The 24,759-nt window shown below is 38.5% G+C and overlaps 1 protein-coding gene across 3 annotated transcripts in view; it reads left to right on the top strand.

Moving 5' to 3' along the window:
- Window positions 1-299: 299 nt before the first annotated feature.
- The window catches only part of LOC101341508 (cytidine monophosphate-N-acetylneuraminic acid hydroxylase), a 95,143-nt gene continuing 70,683 nt past the window's right edge, over window positions 300-24,759 (top strand). The window contains exons 1-4 of one of the 3 annotated variants that reach the window (XM_023738330.1): window positions 300-1,506; window positions 1,959-2,162; window positions 5,742-5,833; window positions 23,475-23,584. In XM_023738330.1, coding sequence (XP_023594098.1) covers window positions 1,499-1,506; window positions 1,959-2,162; window positions 5,742-5,833; window positions 23,475-23,584 — 414 coding nt within the window. In that variant the 5' untranslated portion in view covers window positions 300-1,498. The remainder of the gene's footprint in view (window positions 1,507-1,958; window positions 2,163-5,741; window positions 5,834-23,474; window positions 23,585-24,759) is intronic. The other 2 variants (XM_023738331.1, XM_023738332.1) reach the window with 2 other exon arrangements.

The raw sequence follows: 24,759 nt of genomic DNA on the forward strand, positions 1-24,759 counted from the left end.
ATGGAACAGCTTGGACTCTAACACAGAACTTTTGCTGAGTAATTCATTCAACCTGGTAAAACAAAATGTTTAGAGAAGTTTTTCTTTTACATTTTAGGCTAATTACTCCAGGAATTGCCCAGTGCTACTCAGCTGTTAATCAAAAGGTCTGTGGTTTGAACCCCCCAGCTGCTCCGTGGGAGAAAGATGTGACAGTCTGCTTCCGTAAAGATTACAGCCTTGGAAACCATATTGGGCAGTTCTACTCTGCCCTATAGGGTCACTGTGAGTCAGAATCGACTCGGTGGCAATGGGTTTGGTCTTTTGGATTTGGTACTTTGGCTTCGTGTCAGATTTATGTACTTATAAGAACAAAGCTAAAACAATAAATCATGAGGCTTAGAATGCATTCCTTCTTATTGAATACTTTTTAATTATGTTTTGGAAATATTTCAAGTCTACTGTGAACCGAATTACCAGGGATTTGGGACAGACATGATAGTGAGATCTCCTTTGAGGAAATGGATCATACTCAACTACAGATTCATACCTTTATCTGTTTAAAATTGAAAATAGCTTCTCTGTTATTCTCTAGCCTGGTATTTGCTTTTTTTAAAAATTATTTTTATCCCCTGTTTAAAAAATTTGCAGCACTTCTAAAAATGAAAGTGAAAACGCCACAAACGTGCTTGGGCTCCAAATCAACGTTAACATACAAAGAGAATTCCGGCCACTTTTGGTTTGGAATCGAGTGCAAAATTAAACAACCTACACCTTGATTTCATATCATGAATGTGTGATAAAAAAATTTTTTTTGAAACTTCTGTTGGCAAAATTTACATTCCATTATGATTCAGAATTGCATTGTAGAGATAGTGTGCTTAGAAATGGGGATTTGAGAAGCATCACATCTGTAGTTTCCTTGAAAAACTATAAAATAATCACAATTTGCTGCTGGAGCATTTGTCAATTATTAAAACTGAGTACAGTGGGAGAGAGAGGCAGATAGTTTCTGAAGATAAACTATGTGAAAGGTGGTTGGCTAAGTCGTGGAGATAGAAAACTGGAGAAGACATAGAGTGCTTTAAAAAGAGCCACCTATAAGTAAACAGGGCAGTGTGCCAAGCACACTGTGTTACAGTCTTCTATAAGTCGTGATGCACACTGAGTAGTGATAGGCTTCACCTGAGGGGACCTAGAAGGTGCAACCCAGGAGGCAATAATTGATTTATATTTTGAACCTCAAGGGTGACAGTGACATGTAAAAGGAGAAGGAACTGCTTCTCAGACAGAAGGGAATCCAGGTGCAAAGGTATGGAAGTGGAGGGAAAGCCTAGTGGGTTCTCAGAACTGAATGTTATGTTGGGCTTCTAAAAGAGGTGTAGTAGAAGGAGGAAGCAACATCAGCGGAAATGGTAAGTGAACACATCCTCTCGCCTTGTGGGAGCACATTAGCAACAGAAGCTGAAAGAGCAGTTGTCGTCCTTTGGAAATACCCAGGAAGAGAAGCCGACAGACTATGGGCAGGCAAGTGAGGGGGCATTAGTTTTACAGGAAATTGAAGAGGGACATTCAACAAGTAGGATCTACATTTAAATGAGGGGAAAAAGTGCACCATCAGGTAGCCAGCAAGCCTGGTACTTGGAGGAAAACCAAAACAAAACCTGTTGCCATCAAGTCAATTCCGACTCATGGCTATCCCATGTGTTACAGAGTAGAACTGCTCTACAGGTTTTCTTGGCTGTAATCTTTATGGAAGCAGATGGCCAGGCCTTTCTTCCATGTCACTGTTGGGTGGGGTTGAACCACCAACCTTTAAGTTAGTAGTTGAGCGCAAATTGTTTGCACCATCCTTGGTACTTGGAGGGAAGCTACTTAAATATTTCAATGAAAAATATTTGAGCTGTCAGTTTCAAATGATTATCTCTTGATACCTAGTGTTACTAATGTTTCCCCACAAAATGTTTGCGTTTCAATAGCACGGAACAAACAACTGAGATCCTGTTGTGCCTATCACCTGCTGAAGCTGACAATCTCAAGGAAGGAATTAATTTTTTGCAAAATAAGTGCACTGGCAAAAGCTACATCTTATACAAGAATAAAAGCCGCCTGAAGGCATGCAAGAATCTGTGCAAGCATCAAGGAGGCCTGTTCATAAAAGACATGGAAGACTTAGATGGAAGGTACCAAAAGTCCTTTGCTTTCTCACTGGTGATCTTTTGTAATTAGACTTGGCAGGAAATGTGCTTATTTAGAAAATTTAAATGAAGCCGATCAATGAATGTTCTTCCCCTACTAAATTTCATAACTTTTTCTCTTGCTTGTTTAGGGCATCTCCATGCTCTCAAAATTTCATAACCTTTACTTAATTTTCCTCTCTCATAAGAATTCTCATTTAGAATTTATTCTTAGCTTGCTAAATAGTAAAGCTTCTAGGGTACATGTGTGAGAGTGTATGTGCATGTGTGTGGAGAGAGCAGGCATTTACCTGGTTTTGTATTCAGACTCAAGGCTGCTAGGTTTTCTTTCTCTCTTACCCAGAAGTGTGTGTGTGGAGGAGTAATGTGGTGGGGAGCACTTTACCAAACCCTCCTAGCAGATGATATTTTCCTGGCTGGCTAGTTGTAATTGGAAAAAAAAAAAAAAAACAGAAATGGCCCAGCCCCAACAGTCCCTGCCCTGAACAGTAACTCTTCCTATCGTTGTGTCTCTCCCACTTGTCAGGAGGTAACACTTGCATATAGATCAGCTCCACCAGGGCTGTTAAGTGCAGGAGCAATACCAGAACAGGATTTTATCATTTTGTTTTTAACGACTGCCCAGGAGATAACAACACTGCCTGTCAGAGCCAGGGAGAGTTCTTGAGAGAATGCTTTGTTGGTCTCATTCTCAACACCAGCAGCGTGTGAGTGGTTGGCTGAACATTTCAAACTCACTTCAGCCTATCTTGACCTATGTGGTTTTAGTCACTTGGGTGTTGTGTTTTCTTCTTCTGCTGTGGTGTCAATCTTATTCCTCAGGTCATTTGTAGGCAGTTTAGTGCTACTGCACTCAGAAGAAGCTGGGTAGTCGTCCAAGAATTTCCTGTTATAATTGTACAGCATTCAATAACCCAAGTCTAGAATGTTTTCACACCTGCACCCAGATTTGCTTAATTGCATGCTTAGTTTCAGGGCCCAGTCCCACATATTATTAGATTTTTAAATGTTGGCCACTGTTGCACCTGCGGCTTCCTTGGCTCTTCAAATAGGGTTGCTAGATTTAGCAAATAAAAATACAGGGTGCCCAGTGAAATTTGAATTTCAGATAAACAATGAACATATATATATATATATATTTTTTTTTTATATAAATATGTCCCAAGTGGGACATACTTTAGCTAGCAACTCTAAGAGACTAGGTAATTTGCTGACAGCCCTATTTTGATGTTGTTCCATCTTCTCAGTGGGAACAGTCACGGAAGCTACAGACATAGTTCCATCACTGGTCAACTTCTGCCACCACTAGAGGACATTGAGGTTTTCTAAGTATTGCAGTTTGAAACTCTGGCTTTCTTCTCTTCTTTGATCTCCGGTCTACTTCTCCTTGGTGGGCTGTTTCACACAGTGCCCACGTAGCCAGCCGTTTAAGGGAGGTGTATAGCTTTGATCGCTTGTCCTAGACTGCCTGGTTTAGAAGCCTGGCTCTTCCACTTTCCAGCTCAGTAAACTTGGGCAAGTTTCTTAACCTTTCTGTGTCTCAGTCTTCTCATCTATGAAACAAAGATGATAATATTACCTACTTAGTAGGGTTGCTGAGAGGACAAAATAGTTTCAAACACATAAAGCACTTAAGAAAATGCCTGTCATGTGTTAATTACTTTTACTACTATTATTATGCCAGGAGCTTCTTGTGCCGCTTAGGTACAGGTAGCTTATTTAAAGGAACTCAGATTTTTTTTTTTTTTAATATCTAATTTGTTCATCTTAATATGGTGATTGTTTTACCACACACTGGCCTTTCTCTCCTTAATCTAAAACTTTGGTGGTGATTGATCCCAATTTCACCCTATTCTGATGCCAGTCTACCCTGGAGATAATACTCTCTTAGCTCTCCTGGACATGAGGAAACAGGTTCTCCCAGCTTTAGTCCCAGATGCAACTCACCAAAAATTTATACGCTGAAACTGCATGAGCTTTACACACTACCGCTCCCCCTGCCTCTTCAAATTTGGTTGCTTCTGCTTGGGTTCTCTGTGCAGCAATTTATCTGAACAATCTCTCTTTTCCAGGATACCATCAAGAACGAAGACCCACCTGTTATACACTACCTGCCTCAGTCGCTTTGCTTTTTGGCAAATAACTAAGATCAGCAAATCTCATAGGCTGTGGTTCTCAATTTTTAAGTTTTAATGATTTTTTATTAACTCAACTGCTTGTGAAACTCTTGCCTCTCTCTAGTTTACCTGCCACCCGTGAGCATAGGATCCTGCCACAATTTCCCCTTCCATGGCCCAGCATGCTGAAAGCCTGCTGTTGGCAATCCATCAATCAGAAGGGAGGTGTCATAAAATAATCGTCCATAAATTGAAGTATGGAATATGCATTTTGCCTTATAACTAGAAAAGACATTTTAAAAAAGTTATGTCTATAATGAAGCTCGGGAAAATTACCATGATTCACTTACACGTTAAAGTAGACGTTTTAGTTAAAAAAAAAATCTAATGTTTCTGATTTGAGACATATTTCTCCATATATCTTTACAAATACTTATTTTTAACACTTAAAAAAAAACTTACCGGAAACTGTACCAAAACAAAGAGAAGAAACTGAAACTTCTATACTCCACTTCCCACTCTCACATACCTCACACCTCTCAAAGCCCTGCTAAGAAATGGAAAAATACTAAGCACCCTGTTTTGTTAAAATCTGATTCTTACTCTGAAATAGAGTTGCCCGGTTTAGCATATAAAAATACAGGGCACTCAGTTAAATTTGAATTATAGATAAACAACAAATACTTTTTCAGTATAAGTATGCCACAAATATTGTATGGGACACATTTATATTGAAAATTATTCATTGTTTACCTGAAATTCAAATTTAACTGGGCATCCTGTATCTTGTCTGGCAACCCTGCTACGAAACCTTAAACTGTAAGAGAATTTTTTCTCTTTAGAAAATGAAAACTTTAGTCTAACAGTGTTCTTTATTAGGGAGGGGTCAAGGGTTAAAGTAGAGGGTCAGCAAAAAAGAGGAAGACCCTCAACGAGATGTATTGACACAGTGGTTGCAACAGTGGGCTCAAGCATAACAGCGATTGTGAGAATGGCGCAGGACTGGGCAGTGTTTCGTTCTGTTGTACATGGGGTCACTGAGTCGGAACCCACTCGAAGGCACCTGGCAACAACAGCAAGGGTTGTAGAGTGATTGTAAATCATAGACACGTATTCTGTATTACATTCCTTCCTTGTATTGGCCCCAAATGGATTTCAGCTAGCTTAGCTTTTATAAGAGAACTATTCCCGAAGACTACTTTATTCTGTTGATCTCTGACGTGTCATTTTGTGACACAGAGTTTACTGTCATTTTTTAAATCACTTCCTATTAATGATTAGTCTATATTTTCTGGGATGTTTGGGCACTAGTGCTCTTAGTAGTTTTCCTTTCATGCACTTCTTGTTCATCCAGCTAATTTAATTTCATCACACAAATAATACATGTAAGCCTAATCAAGATGAATTTTTATAATTTTAATAATCTGAAGTACAATTTTTCCTCCAGGTCTGTTAGATGCACAAAGCACAATTGGAAGTTAGATGTGAGCACCATGAAATACATCAATCCTCCAGGAAGCTTCTGCCAAGATGAGCTGGGTAAATACCATTAATATTGATACACACATTCTGTTCTGATTGTCATCAGGGTCCTTCTTGTCAACTTGTTTCCAATCGCACTTGAAGCTTTGGGTACATTCTGATTTTAAAATGTGGGTATAAGATTTTATTTTATTTTTCCATAACTAACATTAAACATTTAAACAGAAGTTTTCTGCAAAAGATCATTCATTCATTTGTTCGGCAATTATTTGTTGAGACCTTACCATGTGAAAACATAAACCAAAAACCAAACTTGTTGCCATTGAGTCAATTCTGACTCAAAGCAACCCTATAGGACAGAGTAGAACTGCCCCATAGGGTTTCCAAGGAGCAGCTGGTGGATTCGAACTGCCCACCTTTTGATTAGCAGCCGAGCTCTTAACCACTGTACCACCAGGGCTCCATGTAAATGTAGTGCTGGCTATTAATAGATATAAAGATGGATAAGATAGTCCTTAGTATAAATGAGATTGTATTTACATGAAGCAGTGGCTAAGACAAATCTGTAAACAACTAAGATCAGGAATGCTATGACAGGTTTTTAAAGAGAGATACAGTGCACCACAAAATAACGGGTTTGAATATTTTATCTGTGAAGACACACAAGATACACAATGTTCATGTACATGAGGCTCTTAATAATTATGATGAAACTTTACATTTTGGTTGGGAAGTAAAGTACTGGGTCATTCAAATCATATAGCTCTTTCTGGCATAGATAAGAGATTAAAGTTCTTTAGTATGCTGCCTCCACTTCTGCTTTTCTCCTTGCTCCCTCCTACTGAGCAAAGTCTGTAGAAGTACAAGAGGAACTTGGTCATCTGGATAACCTTGTCTCTGTTTCAATTTATTAAAACCATATTTTATCAGCAGAAAGTGTTGGTTGTAACCGTCCTTAAAACTGACTGCCATTTACAAGTGTGTTAGACACATTATGTTTCAGATGACAGCTATAGGAAACAAACAAAAATAGATTTGATCTGATTGACAGAATCACAGAAAGCTTTGTGTCAGAGACGGCTGTGTGCTGAGTCTTGAGAGATGAGCAGAATTTCAACAGGCAGAAGGGAATTCAACAGAAAGAAAGGCATTCCTGGTAGAGGGAACAACTTGGCAATTTTAGCATGTTTGGGACCCCATGTGTAGTTTAGTTGGCTGGAGTATACCAAACCCATTGCTGCTGAGTCGATTCTGACTCATGGTGACCCTGTAGGACAGAGTAGAACTCCTCCACAGTATTCCCAAGGCTGTAAAATCTTTCCGGAAGCAGACTGCCATATCTTTCTCCCATGGAACAACTGATGGGTTTGAACCGCTGAGCTTTCAGTTAGCAGCCAAGCACTTAGCCACTGTACCACCAGGGCTCCTTAGCTGGAGTACTGTATAGGGCATGTGAAGTCCTATGCTGAGTCCTTGTTGTGCTGTTGGGTTGATTCCAACCCATAGCGACCCCATTTGACAGGGTAGAATTGCCCCATAGAGTTTTCTAGGCTGTAATCGTTAAGGGAGCAGATTGGAGCTGCTTGGTGAATTTGAACTGCCAACCTTTCAGTTAGCCACCAAGCACTTAACTGTTGCACCACCAGGGTTCCTTAGGGGAGTCCCTGGGTGGTGCAAACAGTTAACATGCTTGGCTGTTAGCCAAAAGGTTGGTGGTTTGAGTCCACCCAGAGGTGCCTCAGAACAAAGACCAGCCTTTGAAACCCAACAAAGCAGAGTTCCACTCTGACACAATCGCAGTAGCCATGAGTTGCAACTGGTTTTACTAAAGAGGCAGAATATAAGACTTCAAAGATACATTGCACGGAGGATCTTGAACGTTAGTCTTAAGAATTAAGTCCAAATTAATATTTTTTAAGTGTATGCTAGGTGCAGTAATAGGTATTTTATGTGAATTGTTTCATTTTATCCTCACAGTGACCCTACAGTGCGACAACAGGCAGTCAGTAATAGGGGGTCATTTTCTCACCACGTTTATCAGCCCGCCTGCTTCGGTGCCTAGACAGTCTTCCTTGCCTCCTGTTACAAGGGAAGAACTGTCCCTTCTCCTAAGGCCAACCCTGTCCCTCGCACACTGGATCCCATCACCTCACACCTACTCAAGGACTTTGCTCTTGCGGTTGTTCCTTTCTCTCCTGAATCAATATTTACCTCCCGTTCTCTCTGCTCTTGTCAAGATCACCAGTTATCTTCATGTTGCTAAACTCAGTGGTCACTTTTGCACTGTCATCTTACTCAGACTCTCAACAACATACACAACAGTGATCTGTGCTCTCCTTCTTGATAAACTTTCACATCTTGACTATTGAGAAGTCATACTCTATATTTGTTCCCTGTTTGCTGACATAACAAATTACTACAAACTTAGAGGCTAAAAACAAGATCAATTTATTATCTTACAGTTCTGTAGGTCAGATGTCCAAAATAGATCTCACTGGCTAAAATCATGGTGTTGACAAGACAAGGCTGTTTTACCTTCTGGAAACTCTAGGGGAGAATTTGTTTCCTTGCATTTTCCAGCTTTCTTTCTTTTCCAAAGCCATTTCTTCATTGCCAAAGCCATCTCTGTGCCTTTTTCTCATAGTCACATCTCCGTCTGATGCTCCTCTTTGCCTGTCTTGTCCACTTTTTTATTTTCTCCCATACAAAAATTTAAACATACATTGTTATGTGACCCTAATTGCTCTCCCCATACTGTGACAGCACACTCCTCCTTTCCATCGCTGATTCCCCATGTCCATTCAACCAGCTCCTAACCCTCTCTGCCTTTCCATCTCACCTCCGGACAGAAGCTACCCTTTTAGTCTCTTGTATCTACCTGAGCTAAGAAGAACACTCCTCACGAGTATCACTTTATGTCCCACAGTCCAGTCCAATCCCTGTCTGAAGAGCTGGCCTCAGAAATTGTTTTAGTTCTGGGGTGATAGAGAATCCAGGGGCCATGCTTTCTGGGGTTCCTCCAGTCTCAGTCAGACCATTAAGTCTGATCTTCTTACTAGAGTTTGAGTTTTGCACCCCACTTTTCTCTTGCTCCATCTGAGACCCTCTGTTGTGTTCCCTGTCAGGGCCGTCATTGGTGGTAGCCGGACACCATCTAGTTCTTCTGGTCTCAGGCTGATGAAGTCTCTTGATTTATGTGGCCCTTTCTGTCTCTTGTGTCTTTGGTGTTCTTCATTCTCCTTAACTCCAGGTGTTTGGGACCAATTGATGCATCTTAGATGGCTGCTTGCTAGCTTTCAAGACCCCAGACGCCACTCACCAAAGTAGGATGCAGAACATTTTCTTAATAAGCTTTGTTATGCCAATTGACCTAGATGTCCCCTGAAAGCATGGTCCCCAGACCCCTTCCCCTGCTACATTGTCCCTTAAAGTGTTTGATTGTATTTAGGAAACTTCTTAGCTTTGGTTTAGTCCAGTTGTGCTGACTTTCCCTATAGTGTGTGCTGTCCTTCCTTTCACCTAAGATAATTCTTATCTACTATCTAGTTAGTAAATAGCCCTCACCCTCCCTCTGCATCCTAGTAACCATCAAAGAATGTTTTCTTCTGTGTTTAAACCTTTTCTTGAGTTCTTGTAACAGTGGTCTCATACAATATTTGTCGTTCTGTGTCTCGTCCACTTTTAAGGACCTTTATGATTTCACTGGGTCCACACAGATAATTCAGGATAATCTCCCTATTTTAAGGTCAGCTGATTAGCAATTTAATTTCATCTGCAGCTTTACTTCCCCTTTGCCACGTAACCAAATGTACTCATGTGTCCCAGGGATTAGGACATGGACATCTTGGAGGACCGTATCTTGTCTACCATACTTTCCTGATTTTTATTCCTATCACAATAATCACATCTTCCAAGTCTCCTCTGCTGACTCATCTCCTAACAGAATTCTGACTGTTGGAATGCCTTTGCACTCAATCCTAACTAAACTGTCTTTATCTATAATCTTTTCCTAAGTGATCACATCTAACCCTACGTCTTTAAACACCATCTTTACTTAAATGATTTAAAAACAAATTTACCTCCAGCTTTGACCACATTCCTGAGCTCCAGACTCTAATACCCAACTCCTACTCAAATTTTTGTTATGGATTTCTAATAGGCATTGCAAACATATGGACGAAATAGAACTCCTAGTGCTCACCTCCACCCTATCCTCAAACCTGTTCCCCCTCCAACCTTCCCCATCTCCATAAATGTTACTACATCCACTCAACTAAACAAACCCAAAACCTAGGAGTCATCCTTGAGTCTTCTTCCTTAAACCCTCACATCCAAACCTATAATAAATCTTGTTGCCTCTACACCAAAACACATTCTGAATCTGTCTATATCTTTCCATTTCTACCTCTTCCATCTAAGTTTAAGTCACCATCACCTTTTGCCTGGATAACTGGTCTCTCTGCTTCTATACTTGCCTTCCACAGCCCATTCTGCTTACAACACCCAATTTTATCTCAAAAAAAAAAAAAAAAAAAATCCAAACAGTGAAGGCACTGGGGCCTGAGAGCTGGAGTGGAGTTCGGATCCTCACTCAGAAACTTAAGTGAATTTGGGGAAGTTATTTGATATCTTTGTGCCTTGGTTTCCTGTAAGATAAAATAGAAATAATATTGATACCTACCTTATTGGGTTGTTATATGAATTTTAAAGTTAACAAATGTTAAATTCTCAGTACTTTGTACACAGAGCGTAATGACTAATTTGTATATGTATGTCTCCAGTAATCTGCCTACAACACCTGAGTGTGGGATGGCATAGGCAGGAAGAGAGATTGCCCTCCCACACAAGTCTGGGCTAGTTGGAATACAGAAGGTCACTGGAAATTGACACAAAGGGCTGCTGTTGTTGCCATCCCAGGTGAAGGACAAGCACGGGAGGTGGCAGCAGGGTCAGTGCGATGTCTGGAAATAACAAAGCCTGGTGAAATTCAGTCTTCACCCATGTGAGGAAACACTGCAAGGATGGAAAAACTTTATTAACAGAGTCTTCTTTTTAGTCCAATGCTATTAATCAGTCTCAGTGATCCCTATATTGGAGATTACAGTATTGAAATCACTGTTGTGATTTCATGCCTCATCCCAAGAAGGAAAAGGAAGGCTTACTCTCACTCTGGGATAGGTTACAAGCTGTGATTATTTGGTTTTATTATTATTATAAAAATAATACATGACCATAATAAAAAAAAGTTGGAAAACAGAAAAATAGAAGGAAGAAGAATCTTACCTACACTTGTATTACCTAAAGACAAACTCTGTTTTGGTACATTTCCTTTTAGTCTTTCTTTCTTTTTTTTTAAATTGAGATATAGTTCACATACCATAAAGTTTACCCTTTTGAAGTATAACTCAGTGGTTTTTTAGGACATTCATGATGCTGTGTAACCACCATTACTACCTAATTCCAGAACATTTTCATCACCCCGAAAAGAAAGCCTGTAACCATGAGTTGTCACTTCCTATCCAACCCTCCAGCCCCTGGCAACCACTAATCTACTTTCTGTCTATGAATTTGCCTGTTCTGGACATTTTATATAAATAGGATCATACAATATGTTACCTTTTGCATCTGGCTTCTTTCATTCAGTGTGATGTTTTCAAGGTTCATCCATGTAGTAGCATGAATCAGTACTTCATTCCTTTTTATGCCTGAATAATATTATTCCATTGTATGTATATATTGCTGTTGGTTGCCTTGGCATTAACTCTGACTCACAGTGTATAACAGAACTAAATGTTGCCTGGTCCTGCGGCATCTTTATTATGGTTGCTATGTTGGAGGCCATTGTGTCAATCCATCTCACTGAAAGCCTCCCCCGCCTTCACTGACCCTCCAGTTTACCAGACATGATGTTCTTTTTTTAGCTATTGGTCCTAACATATCCAAAGTAAGCAAGTCAAACTCTCATCATCCTCACTTCTAAGGAGCATTCTGGTTGTATGTATAGATATAGCATATTTTATTTATCCACTCATCAGTTGATGGACATTTGGGCATTTTCACTTTTTGGCTGTTATGAAGAATGCTGACATGAACACTTGTATATAAGTTTTTGTGTGGACATATATTTTCAGTTGTCTTGGCTATATACCTAGGAATGGAATTGCTGGGTTGTATGGTAACATACGTTTAACTTTTTGAGAAAATGCCACACTATTTTCCAAAGCAATACTCCATTTTACATTTCTATTAGCAATGTATGAGGGTCCAATTACTCTACACGTGCACTAACATTTGTTATTGTCCATCTTTTTATTTATAATTATCCTAGGTGTGTGTCTAGTGGTTTTAATTTTCATTTTCTTGTAATGAATTATGCTCTGTCTTTTTATGTACTTGTTGGCCATTCATATATCTTCTTTAGACAAATATATTCAGATCCTTTGCCCATTTTTTAATTAGGTTTTTTTCTTGTTACTGATATATAAATGTTCGCTATTTATTCTTGAGACAAGTCCCTTATCATACGTATGATTTGCAAATATTCTTTCCCATTCTGTGGCTTATCTTTTCACTTTTTTGATAGTGCCCTTTGAAGCACAAAAGTTATTTATTTTGATAAAGTCCAACTTATCCATTTTTTTCTTTCGTCACTACTAAGAAACCATTTTCCAGTCCAAGGTGACGGAAATTTACTTCTATACTTTCCTTTAAGAGTTTTACAGTTTTAGCCCTTACTTTTAAGTTTTTTTGTTTCTTTTTTTATTGTACTTCAGGTGAAGGGTTACAGAACAGATAGTTTCTCATGAAACAGTAGTACACATATTGTTTTATGACATTGGTTAACAACCCCACAACATTTCAACCCTCTAACTTCTCAACCTTTTCTTCTGGTGAAAATACTCATAACCAAAGATACACCATTTCAAAAATTTCTACATGCACAGTTCAGTGACATTGACTACGCTTTTCCAATTGTGCTGCTATTCTCACTTAAGATGAAGGCTTACAGAACAAAATAGTTTCTCATTTAACAGTTACTACACATGTTGCCCTATGACAATGGTTAACAATCTCACAACACAGCAACAATATCCTTACTCAACCTCGGATTCCCTATCACCGGCTTCCTTGTCCCCTTCTGCCTTCTGGCCCTTGTCACTGGACTACTGTACCTCATTAGTCCCATTTGGTTTTATGGGGCTGTCCACTCCCAGGCTGAACGGTGAACCTCGAAGATAACTTCACCACTGAGCTAAAAGGGTGTCTGGGGGCCATACTCTCAGGGTTTCTCCAGTCTCCTTTAAGCCAGTAAATCTGGTCTTTTTTTTGTGAGTTAAAATTATGTTCTACATCCTTCTCCAGCTCTGACCAAAACCCTCTGTTGTGATCCTGGTCAGAGCAGTCAGTGGTGGTAGCCGGACACCATCTAGTTGTACTGGACTCAGTCCGGTGGAGGCCTTGGTACCTGTGGTCCATTAGTCCTTTGGACTAATCTTTTCCTTGGATCCTGTTCTCTTCATTCTCCCTTGCTCCTGAAGGGATGAGACCAGTGGAGTATCTTAGATGGCTGCTCACAGGCTTTTAAGACCCCAAATACTACTCACCAAGGTAGAATGTAGAACATTATCTTTATAAACTGTGTTATGCCAATTGAGCTAGATGTTCCCCGAGACCATGGTCCCCACAGCCCTCCACCCAGCAATTCAGTCCCTCAGGGAGTTTGGATGTGTCTATGGGGCTTCTATGACCTTTCCTTGTACAAGTTGTGCTAGTTTCCCCTGTATTGTGTACTGTCTCACCCTTCACTCAAGATACCACTTACCTATTGCCTATTTAGTATTCCCCCCCTCCCCCCATCCCTGGTAACCAACAAAGATTGTTACGTTTTGTGGGTGAACTTTTTCATGGGTTTTTACAATAGAGGTCTCATACAATATTTGTCCTTTTGTGATTGACTTATTTCACTCAGAATAATGTCCTCCAGTTTCATCTATGTTATGAGATGCTTCACAGATTCATTGTTCTTTCTCGTTGCATAGTACTGAAGTTTTTTTTTTTAAATCTATTTTGAGTTAATTTTTGTATATGGTGTGAGGTAGGGTCCAACTTCATTCTTGTGCATGTGAATATCCAGTTGTCCCATCGCCAATTGTTGAAAAGATTATTCTTTTCCCACTGAATTGTTTTGGCACCCGTGTTAAGCATTAATTGACTATAAATGTGAGGATTTATTTCTGGGCCCTTCATTTTATTCCTTAGATCTATATATGGAAACCCTGGTTGCATAGTGGTTAAGAGCTATGGCTGCTAACTTAAGGGTCGGTAGTTTGAATCCACCAGGCTCTCCTTGGAAACTGTGGAGGCAGTTCTACTCTGTCCTATAGGGTTGCTATGAGTCATAATCGACTTGACAACAGTGGGTTTTTTTTATTTTTTATTTTGATCTATATGTCTATCCTTATGCCTGTTCCACACTGTTCTGACTACTATAGCTTTGTAGTAAGTTTTCAAACCAGAATGTTTGAGTACCCCAACTTTGTTTTATTTTTCAAAATTGTTTTGACTATTCTGAGCCCCTTGAATTTCCATATGAATTTTAGGATCAGCTTGTCAATATGTGTAGGGAAAAGTTAGCTGGAATTTGAAGGGGATTGCATTGAATCTTTAGATCAATTTTGTAAATAATGCCATCTTAATATTGTCTTTCGATCATGGGATGTCTTTCCATTTGTTTAGAGCTTCTTAATTTCTTTCGACAGTGTTTTGCAGTTTTCAGAGTATCAGTCTTGCGCTTCTTTTGTTAAATTTATTCCTAAGTATTTTATTCTTTTTGGTGCTATTGTGTTGGAATTATTTTCTTAATTTCATTTTCATATTATTCATTGCTTATGAATAGAAATACAGTTGATTTTTCTATATTGACCTTGTATCCTGCAACTTTGTTGAACTTGTTTATTTGTAGTTTTTAATGGTTTCCTTAGGATTTTATATATATGAGATCATGTCATCTGTGAGTAGAAATAATTTTACTTCTTCCTTTCAACCAATATGGATGCTTTTTCTTTCATTTTCTTGCCCAATTTCCCTGTCTTCTTCCTCCTCTTAGAGTAAAACTTCTAGTCTTTCATTATTAAACATAACGTTAGCTGAGTGTTCTTGCCCATAGATGCCCTTTATCAGGTTGAGGACATGTCCTTCTATTCTTTGTTGAGTGGTTTTATCATAAAATGTTGTTGTATTTTGTTTAAATGCTTTTTTTGCATCTATTGAGGTGATTATGTGGTTTTTATTCTTTATTCTACTAATATGGTGTATTGCATTGATTGACTTTTGAATATTGAACCAGCCTTGCATCTCTGGAATAAATCCCACTTGGTCATGGTGCATAATTCTCTTTATATGTTGATGAATTCTATTTGCTAATATTTTGTTAAGATTTTTACATCTATTCATAAGAAATATTGGTCTATAGTTTTTTTTGCAATTTTTTTCTGGTTTTGGTATCAGGATAATACTGAGCTCATAGAATGAATTGGGAAGTGTTATTACCTTCTCCTTTATCTTTTGGGAGGGTTCATGAAGGATTGGTGTTGATTGTTTTCTAAATGTTTGTTTGAATTCACTGGTGAAGCTGTCTGGTTCTGCACTTTTCTTTGTGAGAAGTTTTTGATTACTAATTTAATCTCTTTACTTGTTTTAGGTCTACTCAGGTTTTCTATTTCTCCTTGAGTTAATTTTGTTCATTTGTTTCTTTTTGGCAATTTGTCCACTTGATCTGGGTTATCTAATTTGTCGACATACAATTATTTGTAGTATTCCCTATAGACTCTTTTATTTCTTTAAGATAATTAATAATATTTTCTCTTTCATTCCTGATTTTATTAATTTGAGTCTTTTCTCTTTTTTTATTGTCAGTCTAGCTAAAGGTTTGTCCAATTTTTAAAGAATCTTTTCAAAGATCTGACTTTTGGTTTCATTGATTTTCTCTCTTGTTTTTCTTTTCTCTATTTCCATTATTTCTGCTTTAATCTTTATTATTTGCTTCCTCCTGCTTGCTTTCAATTTAGTTTGCTCTTCTTTTTCTAGTTTTTTAAGGTGGAAAGTTAAATTTTTTGAGATTTCTCTTTTTTTTTAATGTAGGAATGGAAGCTATAAATTTCCCTCTAAGCAAAGTTTTAGCTGTATTCCATAAGTTTTAGCAAGCTGTGCTTTTATTTTAATTCACATCAAAATATTTTTAAATTTCTCTTATGCTTTCTTCTTTGACCGTTTGTTATTTAGAAACATATTGTTTAGTTTTTGCATATTTATGAATTTCCCAACTTTCCTTCTCTTACTGATTTCTAATTTCATTTCATTGTGTTAGAGAACATACTCTGAATGTTTTCAATCTTTTAAAATTTATGGAAACTTGTTTTATGGACTAACGTGGTTTATATCAGAGAATGTCTCATGTACACTTGAGAACAACGTATATTTTGCTGTTACTGGGTGGAGTGATCTATAAAGATCTGTTAGTTCTAGTTGGTTAAGGTGTCATTGAAGTCTATTTCCTTGCTTATCTTTCTGGTTATTCTATCATCCAATATTCCTTTAGGCATACTTTTACAAACTGTTGTAATTATTTTACATAAGTTTTTTTTGTATCTACTTTTTTTATCTTGTTAACATTATAACAGTAACAATTCATATTCATATGTCAGATTCTGTGTACAGATAAATTTTAAAGTATGTTTACATTAAATATTAACTTACATAATTTAACAGTTTCTTTGTTGTCAGAATTTAGGCTGTTCATAGTTTTATTTTTTGCCATTAAAAATAAAACTGTGGTGTTTCCGTGCATAAGAGCATCTCTGTATTTAGACTTATTTCCATAAGACGGTTGAATTACTGGTGAAAGGGTATGACTAATTAGAGCTTCTACCCCTACCACCACATACACCTCAGCCTGAAGAAGTGTTTAAGGGTAAGACTATAAAAGTAATAGAAGAAATGTAGGAGAATATATATGTAACCTAGAGATGAGGTAGGACTTTTGACTCTTCAACAATGCTTCAAGGGTACAGCCCATAGGGGGAACAAAAGGATGAATATGATTGCATCATCACTAAAGATTTCTGTTTAATGACGGACATAATGGACAAAGTTAAAAGACATGACAATTTAGGAGTTTTTTTCTTTTTACAATACTTACAACCAATAAAAGATTAATATCTAACATATAGGAGAAAGTAATGCAAATTGACGAGGAAAAGGCAGGAAAGCCAGTATAAAAATGAGGAAAGCATATGCATTAACAATTTACAAAGAACTCCAAAAGACTAATAGCAGATAAATGCATGTTCAAAATCATGAGAAATCAGAGAACAGCAAAATAAACCAATGAGGTATCACTTTACGTCTTTTTGACTGGCAAAAAGTTAGAGACTAAAATGGCACCAAATATTGGCAGGGATAGAGGGAGATAGAAATCCTAATGCATGTGATGGACATGTGGATAGTGCAACCATTCTGGAACATAAACTGACACTCATATACTGTGACTCATCAGTCCTACTCCTGTATGTATCCTAAAGAAATTCTGAAGTGGCAGAATCTGAGGGCCCAACATTGGGAGAGAGAATTCACCATTGGGAGAGTGAGTAGGTAAAATGTGGTGGATACGCACCAAAGAATACTAAACTCCAGTTAGAAGGAGGCTAGATGTACACATGACAACATAGATAGATCATAAAAATATAGTATTAAGCAAAAAAGAGAAAGATACAGACTGGAAACTTATAACCCAATACATTTATATAAGTTAAATTGCATGCATACAATATAATATACATTTTGCATGAACATTTAAATGGTAGCCTATAAGGGGAGAGGAGAGTGGGAAATGGAGATTAAAGAAGATAAGTAAATAAAACAAGAGAGAAGCTTCTTATGGACCAATGAACTCACGTGTCACAAATTGAGGAATAGGATTAACATAACCTTCTTCACCTGAGATCCTATTGCATCACCCTCCATCCTTTGGTCGGGATCAGTTTTTTTTTTTTTTTTTTTTCTTGCTCCTACCAATTAATATATGAGCCTGCCTTATTTCCTCATCCCTAATCAGCTCAGGGAGCCCTGGTGGCACAGTGGTTAAGAGCTCAGCTGCTATCCAAAAGTTTGGCAGTTCGAATCCGCCAGCTGCTCCTTGGAAACCCTACGGGATGGTTCTACTCTGTACTATAGGGTCACTATGAGTCAGAATCAACTTGATGGCAACGGGTTTGGTTTTTGTTTTTTTTTTTTTAACCAGGTCAGGGCATTCTTAGTCTTGCAGATTTTTCTCATTTGAGGCAAAAATGGCATCTTATTGTTTTAATATTCACTTGTCTCTCAAATATGATGTTAATGTTTTCCAAGTATCTTTACCAAATTATTTTGATGTTAGAAGTTTTCGTTTTACATCTCTTACCGCAATAACGTGGATTGGAGCCTCCTGCCGCAATAGCCAATTCTGAGATGGGGTGAGGTGAGCAGCAAGAGGTTTATTATATATCGATATATAGGAGACAGAGGGGAATAGATTCCTCCAAAAAACCCGTCTGCCCCACTGGAGATCAGGCAGGATTATGCATCTTAGAAGTTTGTGTTAGTTTTCTCCTGAGGTGGTGATGTCTTAGATGAGTTAATCTTCTACTAGTATTCTTGGGGGTTGTCTGGTGACATCCTTGGGGATTATCTGGAGACATCCTGGTTTTTCTTGTCACATGATGGGTGCTTTGTTTGGTTTTCATCCTTAGATCATTATCACTTGTTTTCTACCCTCCAAGGAGGAACATCAGTTAATCTTAAACCCTTTGTAGAGACTGGAGAAACAAGATCATGGGACATTAGCAATGGAGAGTAAATAATAGTGAGCCAGGCCTATGCAGCCACTTCCACATCTGTATCTATTCAAATTTTCCATTCGGATTTTTCAATTGCTGTTAAACTTAGAAATCCTCCCTTATACTCATATTGATAAATATTCTATTTTATTCTTTTTAATTGCTTGGTTGCTTTTCTTTGTGTCCTTAATGAACTGGAATACTTAGCTAACCAACTGCTGCAGTACCTTTTGTTAGATAGCCATTTCTTTCCCACAGATTTATGATACCTCCTTTAGAGGTTCACAAATATAAAAGGAACAGAAGAAATGTAAGAGAACATCATTGTCATATAATTAAGATCCTCTTCTTGGCTGTCCTTATGCCAATATTCACTGATTTAATTATTATGGTTTTCTAATATGTGTTTATTCTAATTCTTCATTATTCTTCTTTATGAAAAGATTTTAAGGAATGTCATTTGTTTGTCCTTCTAGATTAATATTACAATTATGAGCCAAATAACCTAGATTTCATTAGCTTGTAAGGTCAAAATAAGGTTACCACATTCTCACTACTTTATTTACAGAGGAAGAAAGTTTGCAGATGTTACATGCTCTTCAGGGCATGCAGGCAATTTCTGTTTGTGCCGGAGGCATAGAGACTGTCTAAGTCATCTACTGCTGCTACAACAGAAATACCACAAGTGGATGGCTTTAACAAAGAGAAATTTATTTCTTCACAGTAAAGTAGGCTAAAAGTCCAAATTCAGGGTGTCAGCTCCAGGGAAAGGCTTTTTCTCTCTGGTGGCCTTCTCATCAATGTTCCCCCAGACTAGGAGCTTCTCCACTCAGGGACCTCTGGTCCAAAGGACAGGCTCTGCTCCTGGCACTGCTTTCTCCGTGGTATGAGGTCCCATTGTCTCTCTGCTCACTTCTCTCTTTTATATCTCAAGAGATTGCCTCAGGACACAATCCAATCTTGTAGACTGAGTCCTGCCTAACTAACACAACTGCACCCATCCTCCCTCATTAACATCATAGAGGCAGGATTTACAACATACAGGAAAATCACACGATACCAGGAATCATGACCCAGCCAAATTAATACACACATTTTTTGGGGGACATAATCCAATCCATGACACTAGGCATCAGGATTGGAGGAAGACACATTAACAACCTGCTTTATACACATGACACAACCTTGCTTGCTGAAAGTGGAGAGGACTTGAAGCACTTACTAATGAAGATCAAAGACTACAGCTTTCAGTATGGATTACCCCTCTACATAAAGAAAACAAAAATTCTTACAACTGGACCAATAAGCAACATCAGGATAAACGGAGAAAAGATTGGAGTTGTCAAGGATTTCGTTTTACTTGGATCTACAGTCAACACCCATGGAAGCAGCAGTTAATAAATCAAAAGATGCATTGCATTGGGCAAATTGGCTGCAAAAGACCTCTTTAAAGTGTTAAAAAGCAAAGATATCATATTTAAGGACTAAGGTGCACCTGACCCAAGCCATGGTACTTTTAATCACCTCATATGCATGTGAAAGTTGGAAAAGGAAGAAAGAAGACTGAAGAAGAATTGATGCCTTTGAATTATGGTGTTGGCGAAGAATATTGAATATACCACGAACTGCCAGAAGGACAAACAAATCTGTCTTGGAAGAAGTACAGCCAGAATGCTCCTTAGAAGCAAGGATGGTGAGACTTCGTCTCACATACTTTGGATGTGTTATTCGGAGGGATCAGTCCCTGGACAAGGACATCATGCTTGGCAAAGTTGAGGGTCAGCGAAAAAGAGGAAGACCCTCAACGAGATGCATTGACACAGTGGCTGCAAAAATAGGCTCGAGCATAATAACGATTGTGAGGATGGTACAGGACTAGGCAGTGTTTCATTCTGTTGTACATGGGTCGCTGTGAGTGAGACCGACTCGAAGGCACCTAATAATAAAAACATTCTTTATTATTGTACTGGTTAAGTTCACAAAAGGAAAACAGATGGCACCCTTAAATTAGGATAATTTAAGGATGGTTTATTTACAAAAAAGGCTATAAGATACTGTTTCTTACTGATTTTATTAAAGAAACCATTTATGTTTCACCATTAAATAAGCTGATAACTATTATTTTAAGAAAGATATTGTTTTTATTACATTTCTTAAGCAATATTTAAGGAGCCCTGGTGACACAATGATAAAGCACTTGGCTACTAACCAAAAGGTTGGAGATTCAAACCCACTGGCAACTCCTCGGGAGAAAAGACCTGGTGATTTGCTCCCGTAAAGATTACAGCCTAGAAAACCTTATGGAACAGTTCTACTCTGTCACATAGGGTCACTATGAGTCAGAATTGAGTGGATGGCACACAGCAACAAAATAATATTTTAAAAGCATAAAAATAATGAACACCCGTGTATGCAGCACCCAGCTTAAGAGATAAAACATTAACAACAGAAGCTCTTTATATACCTTTCCTTGACCACATCACATTCCCCCTTCCAACTCCCAGAGATAATCACTCTTCTGAATCTGGGTTTTAAGGATAGCTAGTCTGGTGCAAATGGTTTGCTCTCTTCTACTAAACTAAAGGTAGACAGTTCGAACACATCCAGCAGCGTTACAGCAGAAAGGGCTGGTGATCTGCTTCCATAAAGATTACAGCCAAGAGAATCCTATGGGACAGTTTTACTCTTTATAACATGGGGTTGCCACAAGTTGGGGTCGACTTGATCGCAACAGGCTTTTCTATTCTTTATTATTGTACGGGATTTGTTCACAAAAGGATAACAGATAGCACCTTCAAATTAAGGTAATTTATTTTGTCTTTTGTTGCTCATGTTTTTGTTGTCATAGCTAAGATTCCATTTTGAAAAACAAAGTTTTCTTATAAAAATTTAACTCATATTTAGGTGATTGATCAATTTTGAGTTAATTTTTGTATGTGGTGTGAGGTATGGCTCTAATTTGGGTAAAGCCTTTTTTCATAAACTTCGAAGAAAGTGGTAAGTGAATGGCTTTGAGAGCAGGGCAGTGACACCATCTCCACAAGGACTGCCTTGGTCTAAGACCTCATTTGCTTTCATTTAGCAATTAGTAGTAATGGCTGGCATTTGTTAGGATTAACTATCCTTGGAGGTAGATAGGATTAAAGATGAAAACATTGAAGAACAGAGACATTAAATAACATGCCCAAGGTCATCCATCTGTTAAATGGGAGGGGAAAGGTTCCAAACAAGGCTTTCTGATTTCCAAGCTCATGACCATTATGACTTTGCTAATGGCTTTCCAACACTATGGTGAGAGCCCTTGAATGTGATCTTATCTCCCTCCAATTGATCTTCCCCATGCTTTCATGGTGATCTTTCTGAAATTAGGCTCTGATTTTATTACTCCCTTGCTATAGCAGTTAGGTATTGCTTTCAGCTAGCTACATGTAACAGAAAACCCAAATAATGGTGGACTGAATATATAGGTGCTGTTTTCTCACATAATAAGAAGTTGGAAGGCAGGCAGTCCTGGGTAGTACATGGGTAGTCATTCCATGGTTTATTACAGACTCAGGTTCCTTCTATCTTCCTCCTCTGTCATCCTTAGTATGTGGCTATTTTTCTCAGGGTTTCAAGATGGCTCCTGCTTGTACAGGCATGGCAACCAAGTTCCAAACAAGAGGAGGAACAGCCAAAAGGCAAATGGTTCAGGTCCTTTGTGTCTGCCCCTCTTGAAGAGGAAAATAACAATTTTCCTGGAAGTCCCACTAATAGGCTTCTGCTCACATCTAATTGGCCAAAACTACATGTACTATATGTAAGAGCTATGTCTATGGCCACTCAGGGATCTTGGGGAATCATGACCTTTAAATAGGCATATCACCACTCCTAGTAAAATGAGGATGCTGATAGGAAGGGAGAAGAACAGAATGGAATCTGTTTAGGCTACCAGTGTCTGTTACACTTGCTTAAAATTCTTCAGTGTCCCTCATTACCATAAAGTAAAACCCAAACTCCTTGGCATGGTAACTAAGGTCCTTTGTGAACTCCTCTGGCCCGTGGTCTTTCCTGCCTGACTCAAACACCAATTTCCTCAGTCATAAATTACCAGTCACTTTGTGAATACCAAGCTCTCTCATGCCTCCAAACCTTTCCATATACTGTTCTTTCATTCCTTCTGCCTTACAAAGTTATATTTCTTTTGTCCGTCCCCAAATATTTCATCTTTCAAGTCTAGCTCAAGGGTTACATCATATTTGAAATGAACTTTGGATCTTGGAAACTGACCAGGTGCCCCTTCCTCCACACTCCCGTGTTTGCTGCCGTCAAGGTGACTGTGACAGTGACCATATATTACAACAGGACAAAATGTTGTCCAGTTCTGCCTCATCCTCACAATCGCCAGCATGTTGAAATCCATTGTTGCAGACAGTGCCAATCCATCTAACAAATAGTCTACCATGCCCTCATTAACACTCTACTTTGTCAAACATGATGTCTTCCTCTAGTGATTGATTTTTCCTGATAAAGTATCCATAGCCATCCTGAACCCATCTCTATAACATGGATTTAATTGTAGTGAAGTTGTTGTGTGTGTTTGTGCCCCTGATGTGACTGGGATCTCATGAGTTCCCCAGCGTAATATGAATGAGGAAATGAATTGGTATTGGTCTTAACCCTTCATCTCAGCAGGTATTGCTTGGCCCAAGTGAGCATTGTCTTTTGCTTTGATTTTCCTTGGATTCTGGCACTCTTGTGTACCTGGGCAATGCATTTCTATTTCAGTGACACTTCTAAAAGGTCATTTTTGTTGTTAATCCAGTTTTGTTCCCCTTTGGTTCTAGTTGTTGAAATGGATGGAAAAAATGGATTTTCACTCCTAGAACTGAGTCCTCCTAACCCCTGGGATTCAGATCCCAGAACTCCTGAAGATTTGGCTTTTGGAGAAGTGCAGGTAAAAACACACACACATTAAAATTATAATATTCTTAAAAATAAAAATAAAACTAAGTCATTTATTACAGTTCCAGATTTATTTTACAGCCTCCACTACTACAAATACTCTTTGAGGTGGTTAATTAGGAAGGACCTATAATAAAATCATTCTCTTGAGCAAGTTTCTTTTAGAGACTCCCAGAACTTGGTAAGGATTGCAAGGAAATATAGTCAGAAAGAAACTTTAGAGGAAACTCTCAAAGGTGAGTTATGAAAAACGAATGAAGGAAGTTCAGAAACTACTCATGATGCCAGCCCAGATCACTGTCTAATAGAATGGCTGGTTGTATATTTCTGCACGTTGCTCCTTGAGATCTTTTACAAACCACCTTGTGCATTCTCCTGCTTCAGAAAAGGTAAACAGCAAAAATTCATTTTTCTGGATATTTGGGAAGCATGTGAAAACAGCAGTTATTTTTTTTAGGAAACAAATGGGAATGTACCCAGAATTAAAAAGCAAACAAAAAAAATCAAACTAGTTGCTGCCGAGTTGATTCTGACTCATGGTGAGCTCAAGAGTAGAACTATACTTGGTAGGGTTTTCAAAACTATAACCTTTTGGAAGCAGATTGCCAGGCCTTTCTTCCAGGGCACCTCTGGGTGCGTTCAAATCACCAACCTTTCTGCTAGTAGTTGAGTATTTAACCATTTGCACCACCCAGAGACTCCTGTACCCAGAATAAAAAACCCACTGCATTGCCATTGAGTCAATTCCAACTCATAATGACCCAAAATAGTCATAATAAAAAAATTAATTTGATTCTTTGACCTCTCCTCACTCACTTTTTTTGGCTGTCCACACAAGAGTTTCTGTTACCTTATCTCTGCTCCTGATTGCATCCCTTTTTCCTGTGGATGTACCAGACCATGGAAAGAGAGTGAGGAACTTATTTAGAATCCCCCAGCCTGTTCCTGTCTCAAAGCCATTGTTTGTAGCCATTCTCAGAGGACTTTGGCATCCTGAAGGGGTGAGTTAGCAGGTAATTTGGAAGAGAAAGTCTTCCAAACCTGTTTAGCCAGTTGCCAGTCCACTCTGCCTGTGCCAAGCTACCCAAACTCACAGAGAATAATTCATTCGTATTCTTATTCACAACCACTCTGGCATTTAAATCCTCAAGTGCCTGTCATCACATT

Source organism: Trichechus manatus, unplaced genomic scaffold, assembly GCF_000243295.1.
Source record: "Trichechus manatus latirostris isolate Lorelei unplaced genomic scaffold, TriManLat1.0 scaffold00115, whole genome shotgun sequence".
Taxonomy (NCBI): domain Eukaryota; kingdom Metazoa; phylum Chordata; class Mammalia; order Sirenia; family Trichechidae; genus Trichechus; species Trichechus manatus.